This window comes from Dendrobium catenatum, unplaced genomic scaffold (assembly GCF_001605985.2).
Source record: "Dendrobium catenatum unplaced genomic scaffold, ASM160598v2 fragScaff_scaffold_1038, whole genome shotgun sequence".
Lineage (NCBI taxonomy): Eukaryota > Viridiplantae > Streptophyta > Magnoliopsida > Asparagales > Orchidaceae > Dendrobium > Dendrobium catenatum.
Window position 1 is genome coordinate 2,720,326 of NW_021319500.1, and position 23,498 is coordinate 2,743,823.

At 33.8% G+C, this 23,498-nt stretch overlaps 1 protein-coding gene across 1 annotated transcript; it reads right to left on the reverse strand.

Annotated features, from left to right (window-relative positions):
- Positions 1-3,092: 3,092 nt before the first annotated feature.
- On the reverse strand, positions 3,093-4,974 carry LOC110093407 (CBL-interacting protein kinase 6). The gene has a single exon (XM_020818287.2). The coding sequence runs from the start codon at positions 4,649-4,651 to the stop codon at positions 3,341-3,343; it is 1,311 nt and encodes a 436-aa protein (XP_020673946.1). The 5' UTR covers positions 4,652-4,974; the 3' UTR covers positions 3,093-3,340.
- Positions 4,975-23,498: the final 18,524 nt, after the last annotated feature.

The window sequence follows — 23,498 nt, forward strand, 5'->3', positions numbered from 1 at the left end:
TACCAATAATTTGAGCTCCTAACACCCTATACAATATATTAACATGCGATCGATGCTGATGGAGGACTTGCAGATGAGAATTTTAATGTGTCCTGATGGTGCTATCATAGACGCCTAACAATTGATTGGAGAATCTAAAATAACGCAAATCCCATCCAGCACTTTTTTCACTTGTTTGACTTCAGATTGAAATACCGGTGAGCAAAATTTTACTCATTTGGGATTCAAAAATTTCTCAGAACAAATAGTTAACTTAGGCTAGGGATCTAAATGAGCCGAGTCGGCTCGAATTTAACTTTGTTATAAGTTTATCAAATGGGAGGTAGAGCAAAGATCAGATAATAACTCACATGTTATACAAATTCGAGTTTTAGCTTGATGCGGCTCAACTCATGATTGACTGGATTAAATTTTTACTTTTTTTTTTTAGTTTGAATCCTTAATGTCGTCTATATTCATTGATTAAGGCTTCGTTTGGGACTGCTTTCTCACTGCTTCTTAAAGCAACTTTAAGAAGCATTAAGAACGTCATCCTAAACGAAGCCTAAATCACGAATACTCACAAACCCCCCTTAAATCAAAACTGCAAATCTTATGAACACATTTTTTTCTTTAAATATCGCTTGTTCTGTTGATGATTTCTCCACTGTGCTCTTATGACGAGGTCGCTATCAATGCTTTCTCCAAGGAACTCCCGCCGTGGCGTCTTAATCTCCAATGATCTCCCATCACAACTTTATCATTGGTTCCTTCAGTCAATTTCAACTGTTTGGGGATTCTCTTAAAAAAAATCTCAACCTTAATTGAAGCCTCTCAAGAAAAAAAAATCTATAGATTAATTATTTCTCCACCCAAAATGTAAGGTGCATGAAAATAACGATCACAGGGAGAACGCAGCTCACCTTGTTCTCTTAGTTTAGAGTTTTGATTTATCATTCAAGATGATTTGGATTCGAATTTTGCATATATGATATGTATATTAACTTGTCTTAATTTGCCTGAATATATCAGAAAAGAAGAAGGGGGAATTGAAAATCAAGTACAATGAATATAAGTATATATTTAACATTTAAATTTTAATATATAAATTATCTAATATTTTGTTAATATAGTCAACGAATCTGGTACGTACGTAATTGAGTCCGTCAGTGTCTTCTCTCAATGAGCTCACATGAGACTTTCTCTTCTTGTTCGAATGCCACTCTCTTCACACACTTGCTTAACCCATGGTTGCCTTCACTTGGGAAATCCATTTGATATAGAGAAATAGGCTCATAGATAGAGAGGGATTAAGACTTCATTTGAGAAAACTTTTGACTGTAGATTGCAACCATAGTTTATGTTTGACAACTGATTATTTATCGTTTCCATTAAAAAAATTATGCTAGTAAGTTGCTTTTTGCAACATCTTTTAAATAAGTTACTTTCTCCACAATAATTTTACAACCACATTTGCAAAAAGCTGGAGTCATCCCAAATGAACCCCAAGAGATCGAAAAGAGGAAACATTAGAGGTAAAGACTGACAACGTATAAAGAAACATGTGATTGATTATGATGGTCGACCGAGCATGTGGCATGTAGACAAGATGATGAAATGGTAACTAGACGTGTTATTTTTATTTCATTTCGATGTTTTTAATATCATACATATGTAACTAGTTACATTTAAATATTAAATATACAAATTCTAATATTTTAAATATAAATAGGTACATTTAGATGTTATTATTAATATCATCATTATTAATGCTTTGGATCCAATTACATTAACAAAAAAATTGCTGTTTAATGTTTGTCTTATTTCAATCTATCAATAAACTACATCACTTCAAATTTCTTCGAACATGCCATCTCTGTTCAGCCAGAGAGAAGGGTACTTAAAAATAAAAAGAATAAAAAATAATTGATTTGTACGTTACTTTTTTTTATTCCAAATTTTGGTGAGACAAACCGACCAAATCATAGCTATAAAATATTCGTAGTTTAATATCAGACGATTCTCAAATAAAATTTGTCCTGTGATCAGTCAGGAACTTCACCTAACGGTGGTTGAATTTGCCCAAATTCCCCCAATTAGTTTTAGCTAAGTATTATGCATCAGCCAAATAAGGGTAAGGTTCTATCTTAAAGTATATATACCTAATAAGAACATGCAAAACTTAAGAATATGATCGGTTGGCCACACAAAACATAAAAGTTTAATCAGATATGAATCTCAGTGTAATTTGAAGCAAGAAATTTTCGAAATTTAGCTTCAAATTATCTCAATTTTGATTTCTGAAAACTTGTTGTCAAACTTATCAGTCCAATCCAATGACACAAAAAAGTAATCAAATATGAGTCCAAATGAGCTAGATTTAGTACTTGAAGTGTAATTAAAAATTTTGTGATATTAATTAGAGATTTTGCGATATTATTTAGAGGATCAAATGATTTTTAAATTTGATATATTTATAATCAATTCGAGTATATCAACAAGACGAAACTAATGAGCCCAAGATTGCTCACATTACAAAATTATTTTACGGACGCTCGAAATTTTAGTTTTTCTTCATCCCAAAATTTTATTGTTAAAACTTTTACTTCTCCTTTACACTTGAGATCTTTGTGCAGAACTCTCTCACTCGAATGCATCAAAGTTTTTAGCATAGGAGAAATTATTTTGTATCGTCACTGGACGGTCCACAGCTGAATCAGGATGCATCAAGTCACCCGATACATAACACCGGTATATAGCAAAAAAAAAAAATGACGTCGTGCTTCATGATACGTCTCTGAACTCCATTCGATGACTACAGAGAATATTTTCTTTTAGCACGGAATAATAATAATGAGCCTAGTTACTAAATGAGACCGACTCAAAATCAAGCCTAATACAGTGTATATAGCTACTCTTTTGAAATCCAATTCCAACCAGCTCTAAAGCATTATATGTTGAGCATTTAAAATGATTCTAAGATATCATGTCTGCAATCCATAGAAAGGATTCCTGAATTTAGTTTCTTATATCAAACAACCAAAAGACAGTGGAAGTACTTCAAAGTAACAAAATGCAACAATCATGATAAACCTCACCATTTGAACAAAAGATTAGAATCAAACAAGCATTATTCATTAATAACATGCATAGTACAATCTAATCAAAATCAAATTTTTAGAACTTAGGGACTCACTTATAACTTACGATATACAGCAAATGGACAGATACAGAATCACACCAGACTTGTTGGAGCTCGCAAATAAGATATCTCACACCAGGCCTTTTATTTCATCAAATACTCGCTGTACAGTACGTAGGCTGGAGAAAGAACAGTTGAATTGACGATAACACAGGCGGCTCAGGCGCCGGAGGTAGTCTGAGCTTCAGAAGAGGCCCAAATGATGTCTTTGAGCGCTGGCCGGAGCTCATTGCTGCAGAACCGCCGGTACTCAAGTGAATCGCCGCCATCTTTCTTTACATCAACAACCAGCACGGACGGCGCCACCGCGAAGATATCGGCGGCAACTGCAAGCCTCCCTTTACGGCCGCTTTCCACCCCCTCTAGCCTCAGCCCTGCTGCTGAGCTCTTAGTCACCCGAAACCTTCCAGGTGCCCTTGTGGCCAACTCCTCAAGCCTAGATATCACACCACTCGCCGGCTCCTTGGTGACGAACCTCATCCCTTCCTCCCGGCAATCACCGCTCTCGAATAGAGGCGATAGATTAAACCCCTCAGATAGAGATATCAGGTGAAACGCATTAAGCTTCAGAGGCTCTTCGCCGTCTTTCTTCGCTGACGCCACTGGGAAGTCGATAACTGCTTTGGGAATCGGGCCTTTTCTAAACCAGGGGGTTTCGACAAGCCTGGCCACCGTGATGCGAGTTTTGGGATTGGGGTCGAGCAGCTTGATGATGAGACGGCGGACGTCGGAAGAGAACCAGGGTGGGCATCGGAAATCACCACAGCGGATCTTCTTGTACATCGCGAAGATGTTATCATCCTGGAAGGGAAGGAAGCCGGCGAGAAGTACGTAGAGGATGACTCCACATGACCAAAGATCGGCCTTCGCGCCGTCGTATCCCTTCTTCCCTATGACCTCTGGGGCGACGTAAGCCGGAGTACCGCAGGTGGTGTGCAGCAGGCCGTCAGTGTGTACATGGTCGGCGAAAGCGGAGAGCCCGAAATCGGCGACCTTGAGGTTGCCGGCATCGTCAAGTAATAGATTCTCTGGCTTGAGATCTCGATGGTACACGCCGCGCGAGTGGCAGAAATCGACTGCCGATATCAGCTGCCTGAAATAATGACGAGCTACATCCTCGCGGAGACGGCCGGATCTGGCGATCTTGGAGAAGAGCTCTCCGCCGCGTACGAGTTCCATGGCGAAATATATTTTGGATATCGTTGCCATCACTTCATGAAGCTCGACGATGTTAGGGTGGGTAACCATTTTCATAACAGAGATCTCGCGCTTCACATGCTCTGTCATGCCCACCTTGATGACCTTCTCCTTTCCGACCACTTTCATCGCGACGTTTTTCCCGGTACAGAGGTTCCGGGCGAAGTAAACCTTGGCAAAGCTGCCCTGACCGAGAACACGGCCGAGTTCGTAGCGGCCTCGGAGGACGTTTTGGCCTTCTGTGGTTGGAGATAGTGAAGATAGATCTTCCATTTTGGTGTGGAATTTCTGATTTTAAGAGGAAGAGGATGGGAAGAGAGGGAAGAAGGAGATGAAACGGAGGAGTCTACCCGTCCTCAACATGCTTCCGGTGGAAAGACCGGCCAGCGTGCTTCTTGCGTTTGACGGCGAGATCGGGGTCAGATCTCCTCATCTCGACGCATTCCCCGGCACGCGGTGGAGAAAGAGGGAGAGAAAGAAGCCGTAAAAAGCTCTGCAGCAGCGGCTGCAAGCAGTGGCGTATAGAAGAAGAGAAGTTGAGAAGGAGGCAACAGCGTACAGGTTTTTCCTCGGCCGGGTTTTATAAAACGTGGCGGGCGGTCCAAAAACTTTAAAGCTTTATGTGATTTGGAGACGGTTCGGTCGTATGTTCAACTTTGTGTTTGATTTTAGTTTTATAAATTCAATTGCTTATTATTATTATTATTATTATTTGTTTTATTGTTTATTGTTCTAAGATATTACTTATAAAAACTAAAAAGTGAAAAAATCCAATGCAATATATCTCTGCCGTTTCAGATAACGTGTCGATTTGATATCAGCATAATTTTGTAAAAGTGCTATTATAAATAAAATAATTAAAAAAATGACCGAACAGAAATAAATTCAAAGTAGGCACATTAGCCCAATTAAATGGCCACCCGTACGAGAGAAATTATTCACTGTGGATATGAGAGACCAACTAGAATGTGTCACGTTAATGGTACCGAATCGTTATAACGAGCCGTTGTATCGAGCCCAGGGGTCACGTGAAACATTCTGATTGATCTCCGGACAGTTTTTGACATTCACAGAGAATAATTAATCATAGAATTGAACAAATTTAAGCAAATGCATTTTTTTTTTTTATAATCACAACTATGAGTATTTGTTTTAAAAAAAATCATGATGATTTCGAGTTTTTTTCAAATTAAATTATGATATTCTTTTTTTCTATTTTTTTCTTTTTAATTTATTTTATGTGATTTTATTAGCAATATAATTTAGTTATTTTCTTTAAAATTTTTAGCAATAAATATCTTCATTATTCTTCTAATATCTTCAAATAAAAAAACATATTATTTCATATAGTTTAAAAATCAAAATTTTTTAAACCCATTGATCTGGCTTTTCCAACCCAATATTCTTCACATTGCATTATTGATGAAATATTATAAAGAGAAAAGGAAGAATATTCTGTTAGGTCATTTAGGTCTTCATAAATAACATGAATTTTATAAAAAATAGAATAACATGCATTTCTTTTTTATTTATTGATTGAGAATTTTAGCTATCAATTAAGATATTTTGGATTCGAAAATTATATATGCAATGTGTTTAAATTTATATTAAATGACTAAAAAAATACTTAAAAATAAATAAATAAAAATAAATATATATAAGAACAGAAAAACCAAATCGGTAGCTGGGAATACATGTGAAGTGTGTGGACCCTGTTTCGTAGTTCACATGGTTTCAAGTTTCAACAGCTTTGGCTCTCTTGCCGCTGTCATGTCCTCGTTGTGAAGAGTACTATAATTCTCATAATATTTGGAACTTTTCACTTTTTTTAATTATTTTCTTAAATTAAAGTGTAAAAAAAAAAATTTGAATATATAAATAAGAGCATGATGTATAATTTAAATTAGGAATAAGAGCATATTATTAAAAAAAAAAAATTTAAAAGAAGCAGACTACCCAAATAGAATGGTGCATTCCATTGAATGCACCAAACTATTTGACGTATTTAAAATAAGCCAAACAGTTTGATGCATTCAATGGATTGAAAACGCAAAATTCTTTGGCACATTTCATTAAATGCATCAAAATGTTTGTCGAATTGCTATAATAAATTCAGACTTTAATTCAGCTGATTGTGGTGAATGCGTCAAATGTGATTTGACGTTTTCTAAAGAATAAGATAAATTATTTGGCACATTCTAAAGAACTAGTCAAATCAAATTCTTTAGAATATGTCAAATGATTTGACAAATTTGCTTCATATTTTTAATTTAAATTAACACCATAGTCCTTAAAAAAATTCTAAAAAATATGAGATCGCTAAATTGAGTAATTTACGGAAAACTTAGAAGAATTCACATTTTTTATTATTCTTTTCTTTTAAAATTAAATTAAATTTATTAATGGTACTAAATATAAGGGCAGTAAGGTAATTTTCAAATTTTAAGTTTGATTTCGTTATTAAATAATTCTTTAGGTTGGCGGCTCTTCAAAATACTCCTTTACTTGCGAGGGGATTTTCGCTTTCACGCGAATTTATGCGGGCGAAAACAAACATTCGCTATTATAAAATTGACTAATATGATTCTTTATTTAAATTTTAAATATATTAAATTTAAGTCTCATTTTCTCATGTTAGTGACAAAATTTAACATCTAGTGGAGCTACAAATGAACCGGCCGAGCTGAGTCGGTACTGGTTCAAGCTCAATTCGAGCTTTTTGATCGTGTTTAAGGCTTCATTTGGAACGGTTTTTTTATTTCTTTTTAAAATAAATTTTTAATATAATTATTAAAATATTTTTATAAAAAAATTATTTAAAAAAGCTGTTAGAAAATCTTTCCAAACGAAGCCTAAGTATGATTAATTTTTTAAATGATCAAAGTTCATGTACGATTTGTTTCGAACTTACTGGTTTTTAAACATATAAGATTAATCAAGCTAATTATGACTTATGAGTTTTTAACTTTTTTAAATATTCATTAGCTTAACAAACAAATAATATTAAGTTTAGTAACAAATATTTATCGTAATACCGGTTCGCAAATATACCGAGTTTAATCGAGTATACTAACAATTTCTAATTGAAAGTTTCTGCTTATTAATTACCCTTGTTGAATCTGTTTTTTCTTCTACGAAGCTTCAATTATTGATTGATGATGTTGACCATTTCACTCCTTTTTTTTATTATAAATGATATGCTATAAAAAATTTATTTGATCGGATTGATGTATAATTAAATAAACAAAAAAAATTAAATTACAATCATTCAAATTCTGATTTTAATAAATTAATATTTGAATTGAATATCTCAATGAGAAGAACTTATTAACACCGAAAATGATTTTATCCAAGTCAAAATAAGATCGGATATATCATCAAAACATTATTTTGAACAAGACAAATCTTGAGGAAATAGCAAGTTGGTAACTTCTAAAATCAAATCTGGGACCATCCAAACTTCAATTTCAGCAAACTTACAGTCAAACTAAACGTCTCAAAAATACGAAACCAATGACACCAACTTCGACTTAATCCGAGCCCAAATGAGTCCAAACAAAGGCCTGAAGCACACTTGGAAGGTTCAAACCATAATTTGGATTACCAAATGGTTTCCAAACGTGACATGCTTATAGTTGAATAGAGGGCCTCGACGAGACAAATCCAATGAGCACAAGATTGTTAATTTCTGATATATATTTAAGACAATCAAATGCCCAGTAAATTTTCCACAATCAGGGTTCAACATCGACCGCCCATTCAAAACACTCCCAATTTACACTTAATCTTCCTCTTATTTACTATTTATGCCACTCTCACAAAATTATAAATAGACCCCTCATTTCTCATGAAAGGGGGCCTAAGCAAGAAGATAAAGAAAATAATTCTATTGCCACCAGACTCCTCCTTGGCCATCGCCGGACTTTAACTGGCAAGCGACTGTCGTGGACTTATGCCCAGTAACCAACAAACGTTGGATTTCTGCCCGGCCACTAACTCACGCAGGATTTCTGTCTGGCCATCAACTAACGTCGAATTTCTCCTCGGTCACCAAATAACACTAGATTTTTGCCCGACTACCAACTTACACAAGAATTCTACCCGTCCATAAACTGATGCCAAACTTCTGCCCGACCATCGATTAACACTGAACTTACACTCGGCCGCCGACTAACGACAAACTTCCAATCGTGCATCGACTGACACCGAACTACCACTCGGGTTCCAATTGTTCTCAGGTAACAGTCTTTATGATATCTGTCACCTACTGACAACGATCCTTTTGACCTTTGTCGCCCGCTATTATGGTCATTATGACCGCCGTCATCCGAATACAGCCTTTCTGACCTCCGCCACCTGTCGACTATGGTCCAGCCGAGCAAACTAACATATCAAATCTTATTCATCCAATTTCCACAATGTAATGCATTCTATATGATGTATTTGTTACATCAAGTCATGGTCGATCTTCCCTCCAATGCAGGGCCTCATTCGTAATCAACTACAAATACTAGTGCATTCATTCATACTGGGCTAGTCCAATGGTTTTTCTCCTTTTTAGGGTTTTATACGTAAAAATCTTGAATCTTGGTGTCTCTTATAAACATTGCACCCTATCTTTTTATTTAATTGTGTATTGGATCTTTGTATAAAGTTAAGACATTAAACTTTATATTTCTCTACTGCCATCAATATTCCATAACACAACAAGCCCAAAACAAGCACTTGATTGTAATTGAAATTAAAAAAAAAAAAAACAATAAATTGGATAACCAAACATTCTTCGAATTAAGTTCTCATTGACGAGAATCAAAATGGCAAGATTATTTAATTCTGAAATAACTAAAATACTTAAACGTACATAGAATGGTCTATAATATATTGAATCAATGCAAACTATTTGATATATTATTACAAATTTTCTCTACATTTAAAGTGCATGTTATTTTAACAAAAATATAAATAGGCTCATATTATCTACATCAAGGGGTACAGGGAGATTGGATCTTAGCTTGAGATTCCATATAACTCGACGTTTGAAGAATTAGAAGTTCTACCTAAGCATTACCCCTCAATCACTCATGTTGGACCATAGCCAAACCACCACCGCCAGACCACCTTATGAGCACCAACAAATCATCTTAATTTGACTAAGATTATTCGACCATGATTATTGTATCATGGTCATTATTTCACCGTCGTTCGATTATGATGCTCTAACTTTCGTTATCCGTCTATGATCCTTGAACCACAATCACCCAACCTATGATCACCTAATTATGATCCATCACTATTAGCTTAATACATTCTTTAACCACCGCCACCTATCTTCAGTTCTTGAACAACCATCACCTGACTACATTTTTCTAACGATGGTCGATAGAATACCATCATCTAACATTGATCACTTTATTTTGTTCTTCTGACCAATGTTGCTCAAATTTTATCCTCCAATCATTATCATCCTAAACTGGTCTTCCAACCTACAGTCGTCTAAGCACCATCTCTTGAATATTGCCTATCATAGCTAATGACTTCAACGAATGTCATCAATTATAAGATCAATGCAAATCTTCAACATCAACTCTAACTCTTGATGCTAGCAATAGGATTTTTCTCGCACTTCTTGGTCTCTAGTCTCGCCTTCTCAAATGAGCACTACCAAATAAACAAGCAAATGATATCCTAAGGATTGCTCCCATTCCATATTCCTTTTTAACTTTCACTACATAATTTATTATATATATTGTATATTTGCTACATTATATCAACATTTTTCTTTCAAGAAAGGGAATATTTCATAACCAGTGCCAAATACGTGTGGAATAATTTTAACTTGAGAAAAGCGTTGTGGTTTTTTTTTTATTGAATTTTATTCGAAAACTATGATGATTCTTATAAGAGAATATAAGTTCAATTGAAGATGAGTTACTCAATTTTGAAGCTTTAATATATTTTAGAGTGTAAAATGAATTTTTCGGTTGGAGATGCCCTTAGAAAAACATTATTCTCAAGACAAAAAAATCATTTAGAAAAAAAAATTTAATATTTTATTTTTATTTCATATTTAAAAACAAAGAAATGATAATAATTCTAAACAGCTCCTTATTAATTAAATTAACGTAATATTTTTTGTAAACAAAAAGAATAAGAAATTCTATCCGCTGTACTCTTTATGAATTATGAAACAAGTGGGTCATCTGAAATTTTTCAAAAATAAATAAAAAAAAAAAATAAGTGGGCCTCCCAACTAATCATGAAAGAAAAGTGGGCCACCCGCTTACCTCACTTGAAAAAGACAAAATCGTGACAAGTATTCATCGGACACGTGTAATATTTACGCAACAACCGTCAGCCCTATTAGTGAGATGAATCAAAGGGAGACGCAAATTATGCGAGATATGTCAATGGCTCCTGTTTTAATTTCACAGTATATTTTGAATATAATTGACTAAATATTTCAATTTCTGCCAACAAAATTTATAACAATTAAAAATTTGAAATTCTGATTGGATAATTAATCTGAATAATAAGAGGTTTAAGTTTCAATCAAGATTGATTTCGATATTTAATCCATATTAAAATTATTTTAATATGATTTAAATGATAAAAAAAATTTAACACAAAATAAACATTTTATTCAAACAAAGCAAAGATACAGATCAAGACCCCCAGCCGATGCAACAACAAAGAAAAGGAATCATAACAAAAGGCCCAAAACTAGGAAGTGAGGGAAAGAAAGCTTGAAGTCGGACTCAGGAGTGGAAGCACCATCAACGTGACCAACCATGGACCATCCAGAGGTGAAAAAGCCACCAAATCCACACATGGAAGCAACTAAGCACAAGTCCCTATCACCTCGGTTGCCAACCAGCCAAGTCAGCGAAGGGAAGCTAGGGGCTTCCTCATCATTGTCCACAAAGCCGTCAAAATCGACGCTGAAAGACAAAGCCAGAACCTAATGCTTTTAACCTTTATTCTAACGTTTATTACCTCCATTAGATCAACTAGTGTCAACAAGCTTAACTGGCTCAACCACCTCACATTCGCCAAAAACCTCATCTTCCTCCCCATCAAACGAAGATGAATCACTCAAAATAAGCCGATCATTTTGCACTAAAATAGAATTTTTGACAGACTTAGCCACCTTAGACTTCAGTTCACTAGCAAACATAACACTGATTGAAACATTAACAAAAGTAGTTGAACAATCCAAAACATCCTTTGGCACTGGTGAAACCACAACAGTATGGTCAAAATACTGGGTAGGGGAGATCACACCAACCAACCCCAGGTCAGGCACCCTGGAATCCACCTCCCCAGACAATTCGATCAGAAGAGGCAAAGCATCCACAGATGAAAAACTTGCCTTTAAATTACTTTCACAATGCCTAACACCAACCAGAGGAGCAGAATGAGACAAGCCCAAAGGAGAAGCCAAAACATTCAAAGAAACTAAAGGTGAAGGGCCCAAAACAACACCCTAGAAACTACCAGAGGAAGGCTTGCAAAGATCAGGAGTAGAGGAATTAGGCAACACGGCCTCAATACACATAAGAGGACCCTCCAAACCAACGTGATTAACCCCAATTAAATTAACTAGTGAGCCAACATTAGACGCACCACCCTCATGACCGACAACCCCCCCCGGGAGATAGGAGACACAACAGGAGAATCAACAAAACCCCCCCAGATTCACCCCCTGGTCCACCCCAATAATCGAAACAACAATGTCCACCGGGTCAGAAGCATTAACCAAACGAGAAGAAGAAGCTTTGGCCAAATTCGGGTACAGGGATAAACATTCCTCTTTGGAATGACCTAAAGAGCTGCAATGAATCACAGAAAAATAGAACATCCTAAAAGATAACCAACTAGAGATACCCCATTCTCAGGCCCAATCCAAACATTGTTCGATTTTTTTTTTAGAAACATCTAATTTGACCAACACATGAGCAACAGAGGGTCTAAAACCAACATCAGTAGCATGATCAATTTTAAGAGGGAGGCCAAAAATGGAGCCAAGCCCGTGAAGGATTCTCATGGAGAACAAATGAGGCCGTAAATTTGGGAAAGATAACAAAATGGGGATTATAGAAGATTCAACATTTACATCAAACGAAGGCAACCATTTGATTAAATGCATGTAGCGATTGTTAATAAAGTATGAATGATTCACAAAGATGCTGCAATAATCCAAATCATTCGCTAATTTGATGAAAATATTCTTCGAATTAAGCACAGTAACAGAGATATAACCGTTAAGCTTAAGATTGAAAAAGAACTTACGAATAACATTAAGGGACGGGTGGTGAGATGGAAATTTTCCAACCAAGGTAAAATCAAACGGTTGAGCAAGTGCATGAATCTCAGCCTCAGAAATCCACAAAGAAGGCATCCCTCGATGGGAAGAGATTTTCAAATCAGGGAAGGGGGAAAGGTTACCGGAAAGCACCTCACGGAAAGACTTAGAAGATTTGCCCTCAAGAAAATCGCCATCAACCAAACACGAACCAACCATCGCAAAGCAAAGACACAGAAAAACAGAGAAAAAGAATAAAAAAGCATAAAAAGGAGCGGAAAATCACTTCCTTAATCGGAGACGAGAGCACTCACATCAGGAAAAAATTGTCATGGAGGGAAAAGCCTAGCAGAGCGACACCCGAAAACATTTCACTTATAGCTCCTCCTAAATTATTATTTTTTAAATGATACCAAAATTTTTATTTTATTTATGCAAGAGGTAAAGGGTTTTGATTTTAAAATCTAAAAAAAAATAAAATTCATGAAATATTGCATAATTTCAATGACATCAGGTACCCAAAAAGTCTAAGGCTTCATTTTGGACGGCTTTTTTACTGCTTCTTAAAGAGGCTTTTTAGTACAAAATTTTTAATTTTTACATTACAAAGCTGCTTTAAGAAGCATAATGAAAGCCGTCACAACGAAGCCTAACTCAACATATCATGTGCTTAAAAATAGGCCCAAATGATGTCAAATAGACCAATTCGCCAGCATATACATTGTTACAATTTACAAACTTGGCATGAGGCTTTCAAGCCTTACTACCTTGCTAATATAAAACTCATAAGTTTTATCATCATATTATCAAGATTTCTAAAATTTATATTATTAATACAAAGTATAAGGAAACTAAACGACTACCTATGAGTGAAAATTTCTAGACATTTATTGCTTCTTCGCAATTATTTAATAAGACAAATCTTATCCTAATTGGAGACCATCATATAAAATGAACTCAACAAACATTATTGTACTATGTATAGTTGATTAAATTTTATGCTAAAGTGAGTGGGCCCTTAGGTTTGCAAAAATATTAATAATTTATACTTTTGTAAACTTACAAATGATGAAATATACGAATCTTGATAACCAATTAGGTACGATGTCCTTTTAAGAATAAACTTTTAAATCATCGTTGTTAAGCTCGTGGCTCAGTATGTAGTTGAGAAGTTTCAGTCCGGTTGGAGCTCCAATACTAATATTTGTATTTGAACTTAATCCTCTCAGTTTCAAAATATTAGGATGATTTTGGAGATCAAATACAAGTGATTATTCTATGTTGCATAGTTTCAATATCAAATATGAATTTTTGGTAACAATGTAAATGGAATCCTTCTGAGATAAGGTAACATGTGATATGTTTATGAACAAGAAATCATCATGCTAGTCTAGATAAATTATTGTTAGAGAAGTATTGATATTTTTAGATTTGTAAAGCATGATTAGCTAGATGACTAGATGAGTACTTCTTATCAATAATAGAGTATATGTTATTGCTAATAGATGCCTCTGAATCCTAATTGGTTGGGCTATAGCTTTTTTATTTATTTGAACAGCTTGTTAAGAGGAGAATGACCTTTTAGATGCTTTTTAGTTGCAATCATTTTGAATTTATGAAATATTGTGCAAATAGCGAACCTTTTGAAATTTGGCTTATTGTAAATTGAAAATAAACTTTTTTATTATAAATGATTGATTAGTTGTAAATTAAAAGAAAGAAATGTATAACTTCTTATCGAAGCTTGCATGACTTGAATTTTTTTTTTTTTGTTTAAAATTCACATTAGGGGCCTATGACCCTCTAAAATACTTCATTTAGAGTAAAACCTATGAGAGTTAGATTCATTCTAAATATACAATCAAAGTTGATGGTTAAGAAGTTGATCAAAAACTTGGATTTTTTTTTTTGTTAAAATTCATATTAGGGGCCTATGACCCTCTAAAATACTTCATTTAAATTAAAACATACGAGAGTTAGATTCAGTCTATATATACAATCAAACAAAATAAAAGACAAAATCAAAAACTAGGACCTTAAAGGGAACCACCCAAGAACAACCAATAGGAAACAACCGATGTGAACAGCAGAGAATACCCAATAAGACTTAAACTAGAGACAAGATTAGTCCAACAAAGAGAGGCCAAGTGGAAGCAGTCATAGCCAAAATCAGAAGAGATCCAACCAGATAACACCCTGTAAGGATGAAATAATAAAGAGAAAGAAAGAAAGAGCTACGTACAACCTGGGATACATGAGAAGCCACATAGGAATTCATAGCAATTTCAGAGGTGAGGACAATGTTATGGGTCATCGGTGAAGTTAGACTTGGAGCACATGAAGGAGAAGGTTCTAGAGTCGTGAGACAGTTTTGAATTAAATGGATTTGGTCAAATTAAGAATTCAATTTAAAATTACTTAAAAATATATTTTAAATTTATTTTATTTCAAATAAAATACTTAAAAGCTCAAAATTCATAAATTCCTTTTATTTATTATCTACTCTTCATAAATAAAAGCAAAATAGAACTTAATGGGTAACAATGTTTGGCCGAATCCAGGGACGGAGCCACGGTGGGGGAACTGGGGGCACGTGCCCCCACTGGCCCGCCATAAATAGGAAAACCCTAAGATTATTCGGGTGCCGTGAGTGAGGAGTGGAGCGGAGCAAGTGGAGGAGCTGAGGGAGAGCTTTAGCTGCGCCACTCATCAACCGGCTTCATAACGAGATCAGAGATGAAGAAGAAGAAGAAGGTGAGATGAAGTTTTGGCCCCTAAAGTGACGTTTATATTTCATTTTAATTAAATAAGAGTCCTCTTGATTATCAATTTAATAAGCTGATTAAAAATAGTAACGTTTACATATCATTTTACTTAAGTGAATTCATTTTATATCTCTGTATGTAAATACAAAAGCCCTAAAATAAGACAGAATCTTGCTCGCTGTTCACCCTTGTCGTCGGCGTGCTCTCTCTCTCTCTCTCTCTCTCTCTCTCTCTTCTGCTAGGCCACAAACCTCTGTCGTTATTCTCTCGCAGGTCGTATCTCTCTCTCTCTCTCTGTATCCGTGAAAAGTTTTTTTATTATGCAATTTTTTTCTTATTTTCTGAACTAGATATTAATAGGAATTAGAGATTTGAACACTCCAATCTCAAACTGATGCAAACTCGACAAGTACTGTAAAATTAGTTTATTTAGATCTGATCTATACCAAGTCAAAAAAATATGAATAAGCTTTTTTATCCATTTTTTTATCTTGAAGTTAAGTAAATAATTGGTTCTAGTTAAGCCTAAATGGCTTAACTAAATATTTGATTGTTCCAAATGAGTTACAAGAGATAGAAGTCTCCTAAGAAAAAACTATAGGTGTCATGTAATTGCTTATTATTCTTGATTGTAAGTTTTTTAATTATATAATTTATCACTTTGTGATATACTAAGTCTAATAAAAAAGTTTTAAACATAATATTAGTCTTATTATGTTTGGATGAAAGAAGGTGAGATCATTTTTATTATTTATTTTTTGTGCCTCCACATGAAAAAAATTCTGTCTTCGCCCCTGGCTGAATCTATATGTACCAACAAACTCTACTCTATGCTCCTTAGTTTTACATCATAAAGTAAATTTTAATAATAAAACATTTCTCATTTATTATGAAAACCTAATGAAAAACATATTAGAACAGGCTGGCTTAAGTTTCGTCAAGCCTCTTAGCTCATCAAATAAGCCAGGCCCACATATGGTAATGTTCATGTAAATGGGCTTTATTTCTCCAATTAGAAGGCATATCTGCCTTGGCAAATGAATCATCATTTCTTAATATTAATCTGGAGAAAAAAAAAAGACTCATAGAAAATTTATTGTTAAAGAATTGGTGGCTTAGTGGTTTAAAATTTTATTTTTTAAGGCCTTGGAAAATTAAGGCTTTGTTTGGGACAATTTTCTTATTATTTTTTAAAACAAATTTTTAGTTCAAAAATTTGTTGAACTAGAATTTTTTATACTAAAAATTAATTTAGAAAATAATAAGAAAGCTATCTCAAACAATACATACTTCAGAATAAATTATTGCTAATTAGTTTTTTTAAAAAATATTCATTACCATTTATTGATGCCACCTTAGCTTGTTATTTATGATGTTTTGGAGCATTATTGATATTGTAAGGCTTTATCATAGATTTTTTTTAGATATTTTTTATAGTGTCTTTTTGGTTGCAACTTCATGAATGGGATGAAATAAAAGTAAATTTCAACAAGAACATTACTTATATAAGAAAGTAAATTAGAACTATGAATGATTTATATATGTTTATTTCTTATTTTATTCACATATGGTGATTGCAAATAAAGGACTACTTTTTAAGTCATTATCTAAGACCTTATATTTGTTTCTTATGGATGGTTCGCTTCCTTGTAGAATGTTTCAATATTTGTGGAATCATTATCATCATGTAGGTTTCCAACTATAAGGCTCGCCTCTTGAGTGAGCCTCATTAGCTTAATGCAAATTCATCGATCATATATGAGGAGTCCAAATTATAGGGCTCTTCTGAGTTGCCTTTAAGTTTGACCTCACATGACCTAACATGCTCATTATAACTATTGTCTCATATGAGAGTGTCTATGTTTCAGGGCTCTACTCATTTCCATAGTATATCGTATTTGCTTATTATGGATGTAATTTTGATTATTATGGATCTTATTGCAAAAGGAGCATTTAATCTCTAAGGGTCGAGTTTCTCTCTCCTCAAATAAACTAAAAAATGCTCATTGCAAATCTTGTCACAAGAGAAGAGTTTGAGCTCTAAGGTAACTTGAGCATCTCAGTGGTGCTATCATATCATTGGTGATTTAAGATTAATGGAGTAAGGGAAATAAAATAGAGATAAGAGATGGCCATTTCTATGATTGATTAAATTGAAACTTTTAAATAGACTTGATTATTGCCAAATAAGCATTATGGTTATTTTGAGAGTTAAGGCTCACCATAAAGGCCAACCATTAGATAAGCTCATTTTCTAGTAGGGCAATTTTCTCAAATGAAGCCTTAATTTTCCAAGAATCCATGGATTACTAGAAATTTTGTACATTCTTGACAAATAATGTTATTTATCCTTGAAGTGCGAGGGGCGTTCAAACTCATCCTGTATTAACTTAATTGTTATATTCATTGACATCATCATGTTATGCATTCTTAAGTTAAGTTAGATAATGACTTTGCCAAGTAAGCATTTCGAGTATTTTAAGCCTCAAAGATTTACCTTAGAAATAAATTCATATAAGCTCTGCAACAAGGGAAACGACTTCTCCAGAATTAGTGTCTTGCCTAGAAAAATAATTTTTCCTTTCACAATCAGTTGATTCTCTTTCTAACAATTAGAAAATGGCATGAGTGATTTGTATTAGCGAGATGTCAAGTTCGATGAGATATCACTAAGATATCTAGTATCTCGAGTGATAAAACGATATTTTAAGTTCTGTAAGGGATGAGAAAGAGTGGACTACTGAACTCGTTTGATTTGATTTTAGATTATGTGTGCTAAACATTCCTCCATTTGTCACAACTAATTGAAGGCGAAAAATATTTTTTTGAACTCATTTTGTAAAGAGCTATTTTGATCTTGACCGCTTGTGAAATTCTATATCTTAGTTGGTACCACCTTGATACACTAATCTCTAGTTCCATACTTAATGAATAAGGAATATATTGTTTAATTTAAAAAAAATTAAGATGATTTTTTCCATGAATTCTCTAATGTGACTCATAGCTTCTCATTAGAAGATTATATAGAAAGCATGTGAGCATTTATAAAAGGGAGCATGAGATAAATGCTTATAATAAAATTTTTGTACTAAACAATTGATTTAAGAAGCCGTAAGAAAGACGTCCCAAACAAAACCTAAATCATGATAAAAAAAAATCTTTTAAAACATGCAATTAACACTAATCATTCAATTTAGAATAACTTAAATTTAATTATTATTCCCCTTAATCATGAAATTCTTCTATTTAGAAAAGAGGTATATATATGTTGAGTATTACATGAAAACTCATTCTTCATTTAGGAAGGATTTCTTAGTGCTTCTTAAATAAATTTTCTGGCATAAAAATTTAATTTTGTATCAAAAAATTATGCATCAAGAAAGCATTCCCAAACGAAACCTCAATGATCATAACTATATGAAAAGCTGGCAATGTCAATCTAAATCATCCAATTAAATGAAGCAAACTTCTATTTGGCTAATAACTATTACTGAAATTTAATGGCCCACCATTTAGGCAATATATTGGTAGTATAATACTCTCATATGAGTATTTTTTCTCATCTATAGCTTTCATATAACCTATCACAGATTAATTTTATAGAGACATCCCTTCTTCTCCAAACTATTTGGCTTCAATTGGGCTGACAAATAATATTCAAGCATGTGATGAGTCATGTGCTTTTCTAATTGACAGATGCCTAACTCTCAAAATACATGAAATTTTTTTCTGAATTGGTCCCTTTTTTATTTTCAATTATGGTGTGGTGAGAATGTCTTTGTTTTAATTAAAAATAATAATTTACATAAAATAAGATTATTATTATTAATTTATTATTACTATTTTCTATTATTTTATGAGATTTTAAATTCTTTTATAAAAAGAATATATGAATAAAAAAATAATAAAGTAATTATTTTGCCGATTAGGTCTATAAAGTTAGTTATGAAATTAGGAGGGAAAAAAATAAATTTTCAGGCTAGGATTGAAGTTATCTTTGGTATTATTTTAACAATCAAATTATGGGTGTCAATATTTTAACAATCAAATTAGGGGTGTCAATATTTGACACGACGTGAAAATCTAACTCGAACCTGTCCCGAAAATTTCAGGTTAGACACGATCCGATTTCGAAACTGGTCGGGTTTGTGTTCCCGGATTCGACCCGTTTGAGAAAACATGTCGGGTTCTGGTTGATTGGAAACCAAACTTAACCCGGTTTAACTCATTTGGAATGCGCAGGTGAGTCACGTCCGTCCCCCGTTCGCGCTGTCGTGTCGTATGATGAAGTCTCGTCTTTTGCATCGCTATCTCACCGTCCCGTGATTCCCGTCGATCGCTACCTCGTTGTCTTGCACGCCTGTCCTGTCGCTGCCACGCCATCCTGTGCACCGGTCTGCCGTCCAACGCATAATTCAACGACGTTCCAACCGTGTCGTGTCGCTAACTCTGTCGCCGAGATTGACGTGCCGCTAACTCTATCGCCCACATCCTCAAAATGTGTATGCAGGTTAGGTCAGGTCAACTCGATAGCCCATGCAGGTCTGATCCATGTTGAAATAACGTGCCCTTTTGTAAAAATAGGTCGGGTTCGGGTTTGGTCAACTGATATCAGGTAAGTTTCAGATTCGACCCAAACTCGACACATGATCCAATTTTGACAGCTCTAAATCAAATACAATATCACCGAGCCAAATAATTAGGGGCTTTCTCCAATATTTTATAAGGTAAGAACAAAACACATTAATTTTATTATAAATTCCCTTGTTATGAAATAATCTTTAGTTACAAATATTCCAGACAAGTAATATTCCCATAAATCAAACGTCAACACGTCCATCCTAGCTACTGTTATAATAAAATGCATGCATTATTGTGTTATCTGGACTTATAGATCGATGCTTCACAAACGTGACACGTGGCAAACATTATTACGTGAAAAAGTAAGATAGGCCAGCGTATATATGGTATAATTATAAGTATATATTATTTAATTATGAATGTCATTGCTCAATTATTTGAGAATAAAGTTAATTTGGAACTTGTCGCACGTCACTTGAATGATGGTCGGATAGCCTGATGGGTAACTAAAATTGGTATCTAGGTTAACTAGATTGGTCCAAGATTGAAATGATACTTTGGTGAACGAATGATTTGATAGGATTTGACCCTAATACATACTTAGGTGCCATAAAATGTTCAAAGGGTTAATATAATTACTAAAAAATGAAAAAAAATGCTTTATAAAATAAAAAATTTATTAAAGTTTTTTTTTTTTTGGTACATGATTTATTAAAGATATTAAGTTATTAACTATCATATAGAATTTTTATTGATATATCTAGGGGTGTCAATATTTGACACGACACGAAAACCCGATCCCCGCCGCGCTCGCGTCCGCCGCCGTCTGCCGCCACCGGCCACCCAAACCGGGTCGGGTCGTGTCAACCCGGCAACCCGCCGGGTCGGGTCCGGGTTCAATTTTTCGACCCGTTTCTCTACCCGGTTCGGGTTAGGGTCGACTCGTTTCGCACCCGGGTCAGTTCGGGTTCGACCGGAACCCGACCCGTGACCCGAAATTGACACCCCTAGATATATCCATAACGGTTACATCTAAAGCACTACGCATTAACCAAGTAACACTGTTATGAATGTTTCATTCTATATTTTTTGCACTCTAGTGTACTATTAATATGTATTTATACATATCTGCGGGCTAGAAAATTCATATCGATAGAGAGAGAAAGTTTTTTATTTTAATTTTGCACGAATATCTAGCATACAAATAGATAAATCCGAAAGTGAAAAAACCAGAAGGTATTTGCTCAGTTGAAATGATTCGCCTATATATGTGTGAATTACAAAATTTAGCCATTTTCCTTACTTGGAGATTGTAAAATAACAAGAGTTTGGAGAATATCCCGAATATGTGGCATAGTCCAACCACGTTTTTTTGGGCTAAGTGATCATGATTTAACGACAATAGTTGGGCGACAAAGGTCTGACCGCTATGGATAAGCGACAAGTCTATTTGATTGCAATAGTTTGTGGGTGAAAAATCTGATGACAATATGCTGATAGAGAAGGTTCGACTACTCACATCTACTGTGAGTTCTCATATTTTAAACTTTAACTGAATCAAACCTAGGGAAATCACTAAGTTCAACATTAATTAACCAGTAATTATAAAGATTATCATGATGAGAATAACTTTTTTTGTTAACAATGATTTTAGTGGACACCCACCAAATAATATCTAAAAGAAAGAAAGTCAAGATATCGCTATTTCCTTGCTTGAATTATTTGCAATCTTTGTCACTTAAAGTAATTGGCTATTCAAATTTACATTTTCCCTTAAAAGACTTTAGATGTTATAATTCTCTTAAAAGCTAACTTCATTTTCTTTGCAAAAGCAACGTAAAAGTTGGGGAACTATTTCCTTAGGCCTTTCATTCATAATATTGTTCGAGTGCATTATTTTTTTTTTATTATGCAGCTCTTCTTGATCTGTTAGTTGAGAGTTTTGACTAACAACCAAAAGATTTTGATTTTAAAAATTGTATATGTGATATGTGTTTAAGTTTGACTAAGGCTTCATTTGGAACTGCTTTTAAAGCAGGTTTTTATAACAAAAATTTTAAGTTTGTACAAGAAAGTCGTTTTAAGTAGTAAAAAAGCCATCACAAACGAAGCCTAAGGTTTCATTTTAGGCAACTTTCTTAATATTTTTAAAGCAATTTTTAAGTATAAAAATTCATAACTAAAAAAAATTTATACTAGAAAATTGTTTTAAAAAGCAGTAAGAAAGTAGTCTCAAACAAAATCTAAATTGGCTTAGAAGTCCAAAAAAAATAAAATTTATTTTTTTCCAAATTTATATGTAAATATATATCAAAAGATGTTATACTTTTTAAGTGCATCTTGTTAATGGCTTTATAATTTAACCAACAAAATTATAAAGCAAGTTATTCTTCTCTTTGACATCAATTAATGGTCATTTAAGCTTCCCTTGAGATAATATTTTTAATTATTTCTAAAATAAATTTGTAATATAATTTAAAAAAACAGCAAAAATAAAGTAATAACAAAAAATTATCCTAATTAAAATATTAATTTAATATAGAACATCAAATAATATAGAAGAACAATCATGCAAGTAATAACTCTATGATCGCATTTAGATACGAAGGTGATGTGATACGTTGCAAAAGGTGCTACTACAGTTGAAATAATTGCTTGGCACACATTCATTTTCTTCTCTTTTGATTGAGAAAGAATTCTGTAAGTTTTATTAAACAGGAAATGTTCGGTATGGGCATCATTAAATAAGTCAGATCAATTGGCCAAAAAACTTGGAAAATAATATGTAATAATTAACTAATGCAGATATTTCTTTTTTTTTTTTTTGGATTATTTAATACTGATATTTTCAGTTAATTAAATTGGAAAATTGAATGAAAATAAAAATTCAATATTGTTATGATGAGCTCATAAAATAATTTGTATTTAATATTATAAGTGAATTAGGTAAAGGTAAACCTTTTAGATCTCCCCTTAGACAAGTTTGATGACGCAAAATAATAATGGAATGGGATAAGGTGAAGTGTGGAGAGCATAACGGCATGGAGAATTGAGTGTTTGTTGCGTGAGGACTAAGTTTTTCTTACGGAATAGAAAAGGATTAACTCGCTAATTATTTTTTGTTTTATATTTATACCAAAGGTAAGGTCAAGAGTCCTTGTGGGCCCCGGCGACTCCTAACTTTTGACCAGTACTTTTTTAGCTTCTTACAAAAATTTGAAAATATTATTTTTAAGGAAACTAAAGTAAAAATTTAGTGTTAGTTACTTAAGTGGGGAAGATTGTGAAACCTTTAAAGTAAAAGAAGCTAAACTCTTAAACATCGAGATGCCCTTTAGTATAATGGTTGGAATTTCATTTAAGAAACTCCGCAGTTAAGGGTGCTCATCCAGAGCAATTATGAGATTGGTGACCTATTGGAAAGTTACATCAACAGGATAAAACCGTGAGGCTCTTAGGACAAAGGGAACAA

What these genes read in the sequence shown, in the direction of transcription:
- LOC110093407 (XM_020818287.2), bottom strand. Translation starts at nt 4,651, where the DNA reads ATGGAAGATCTATCTTCACTATCTCCAACCACAGAAGGCCAAAACGTC.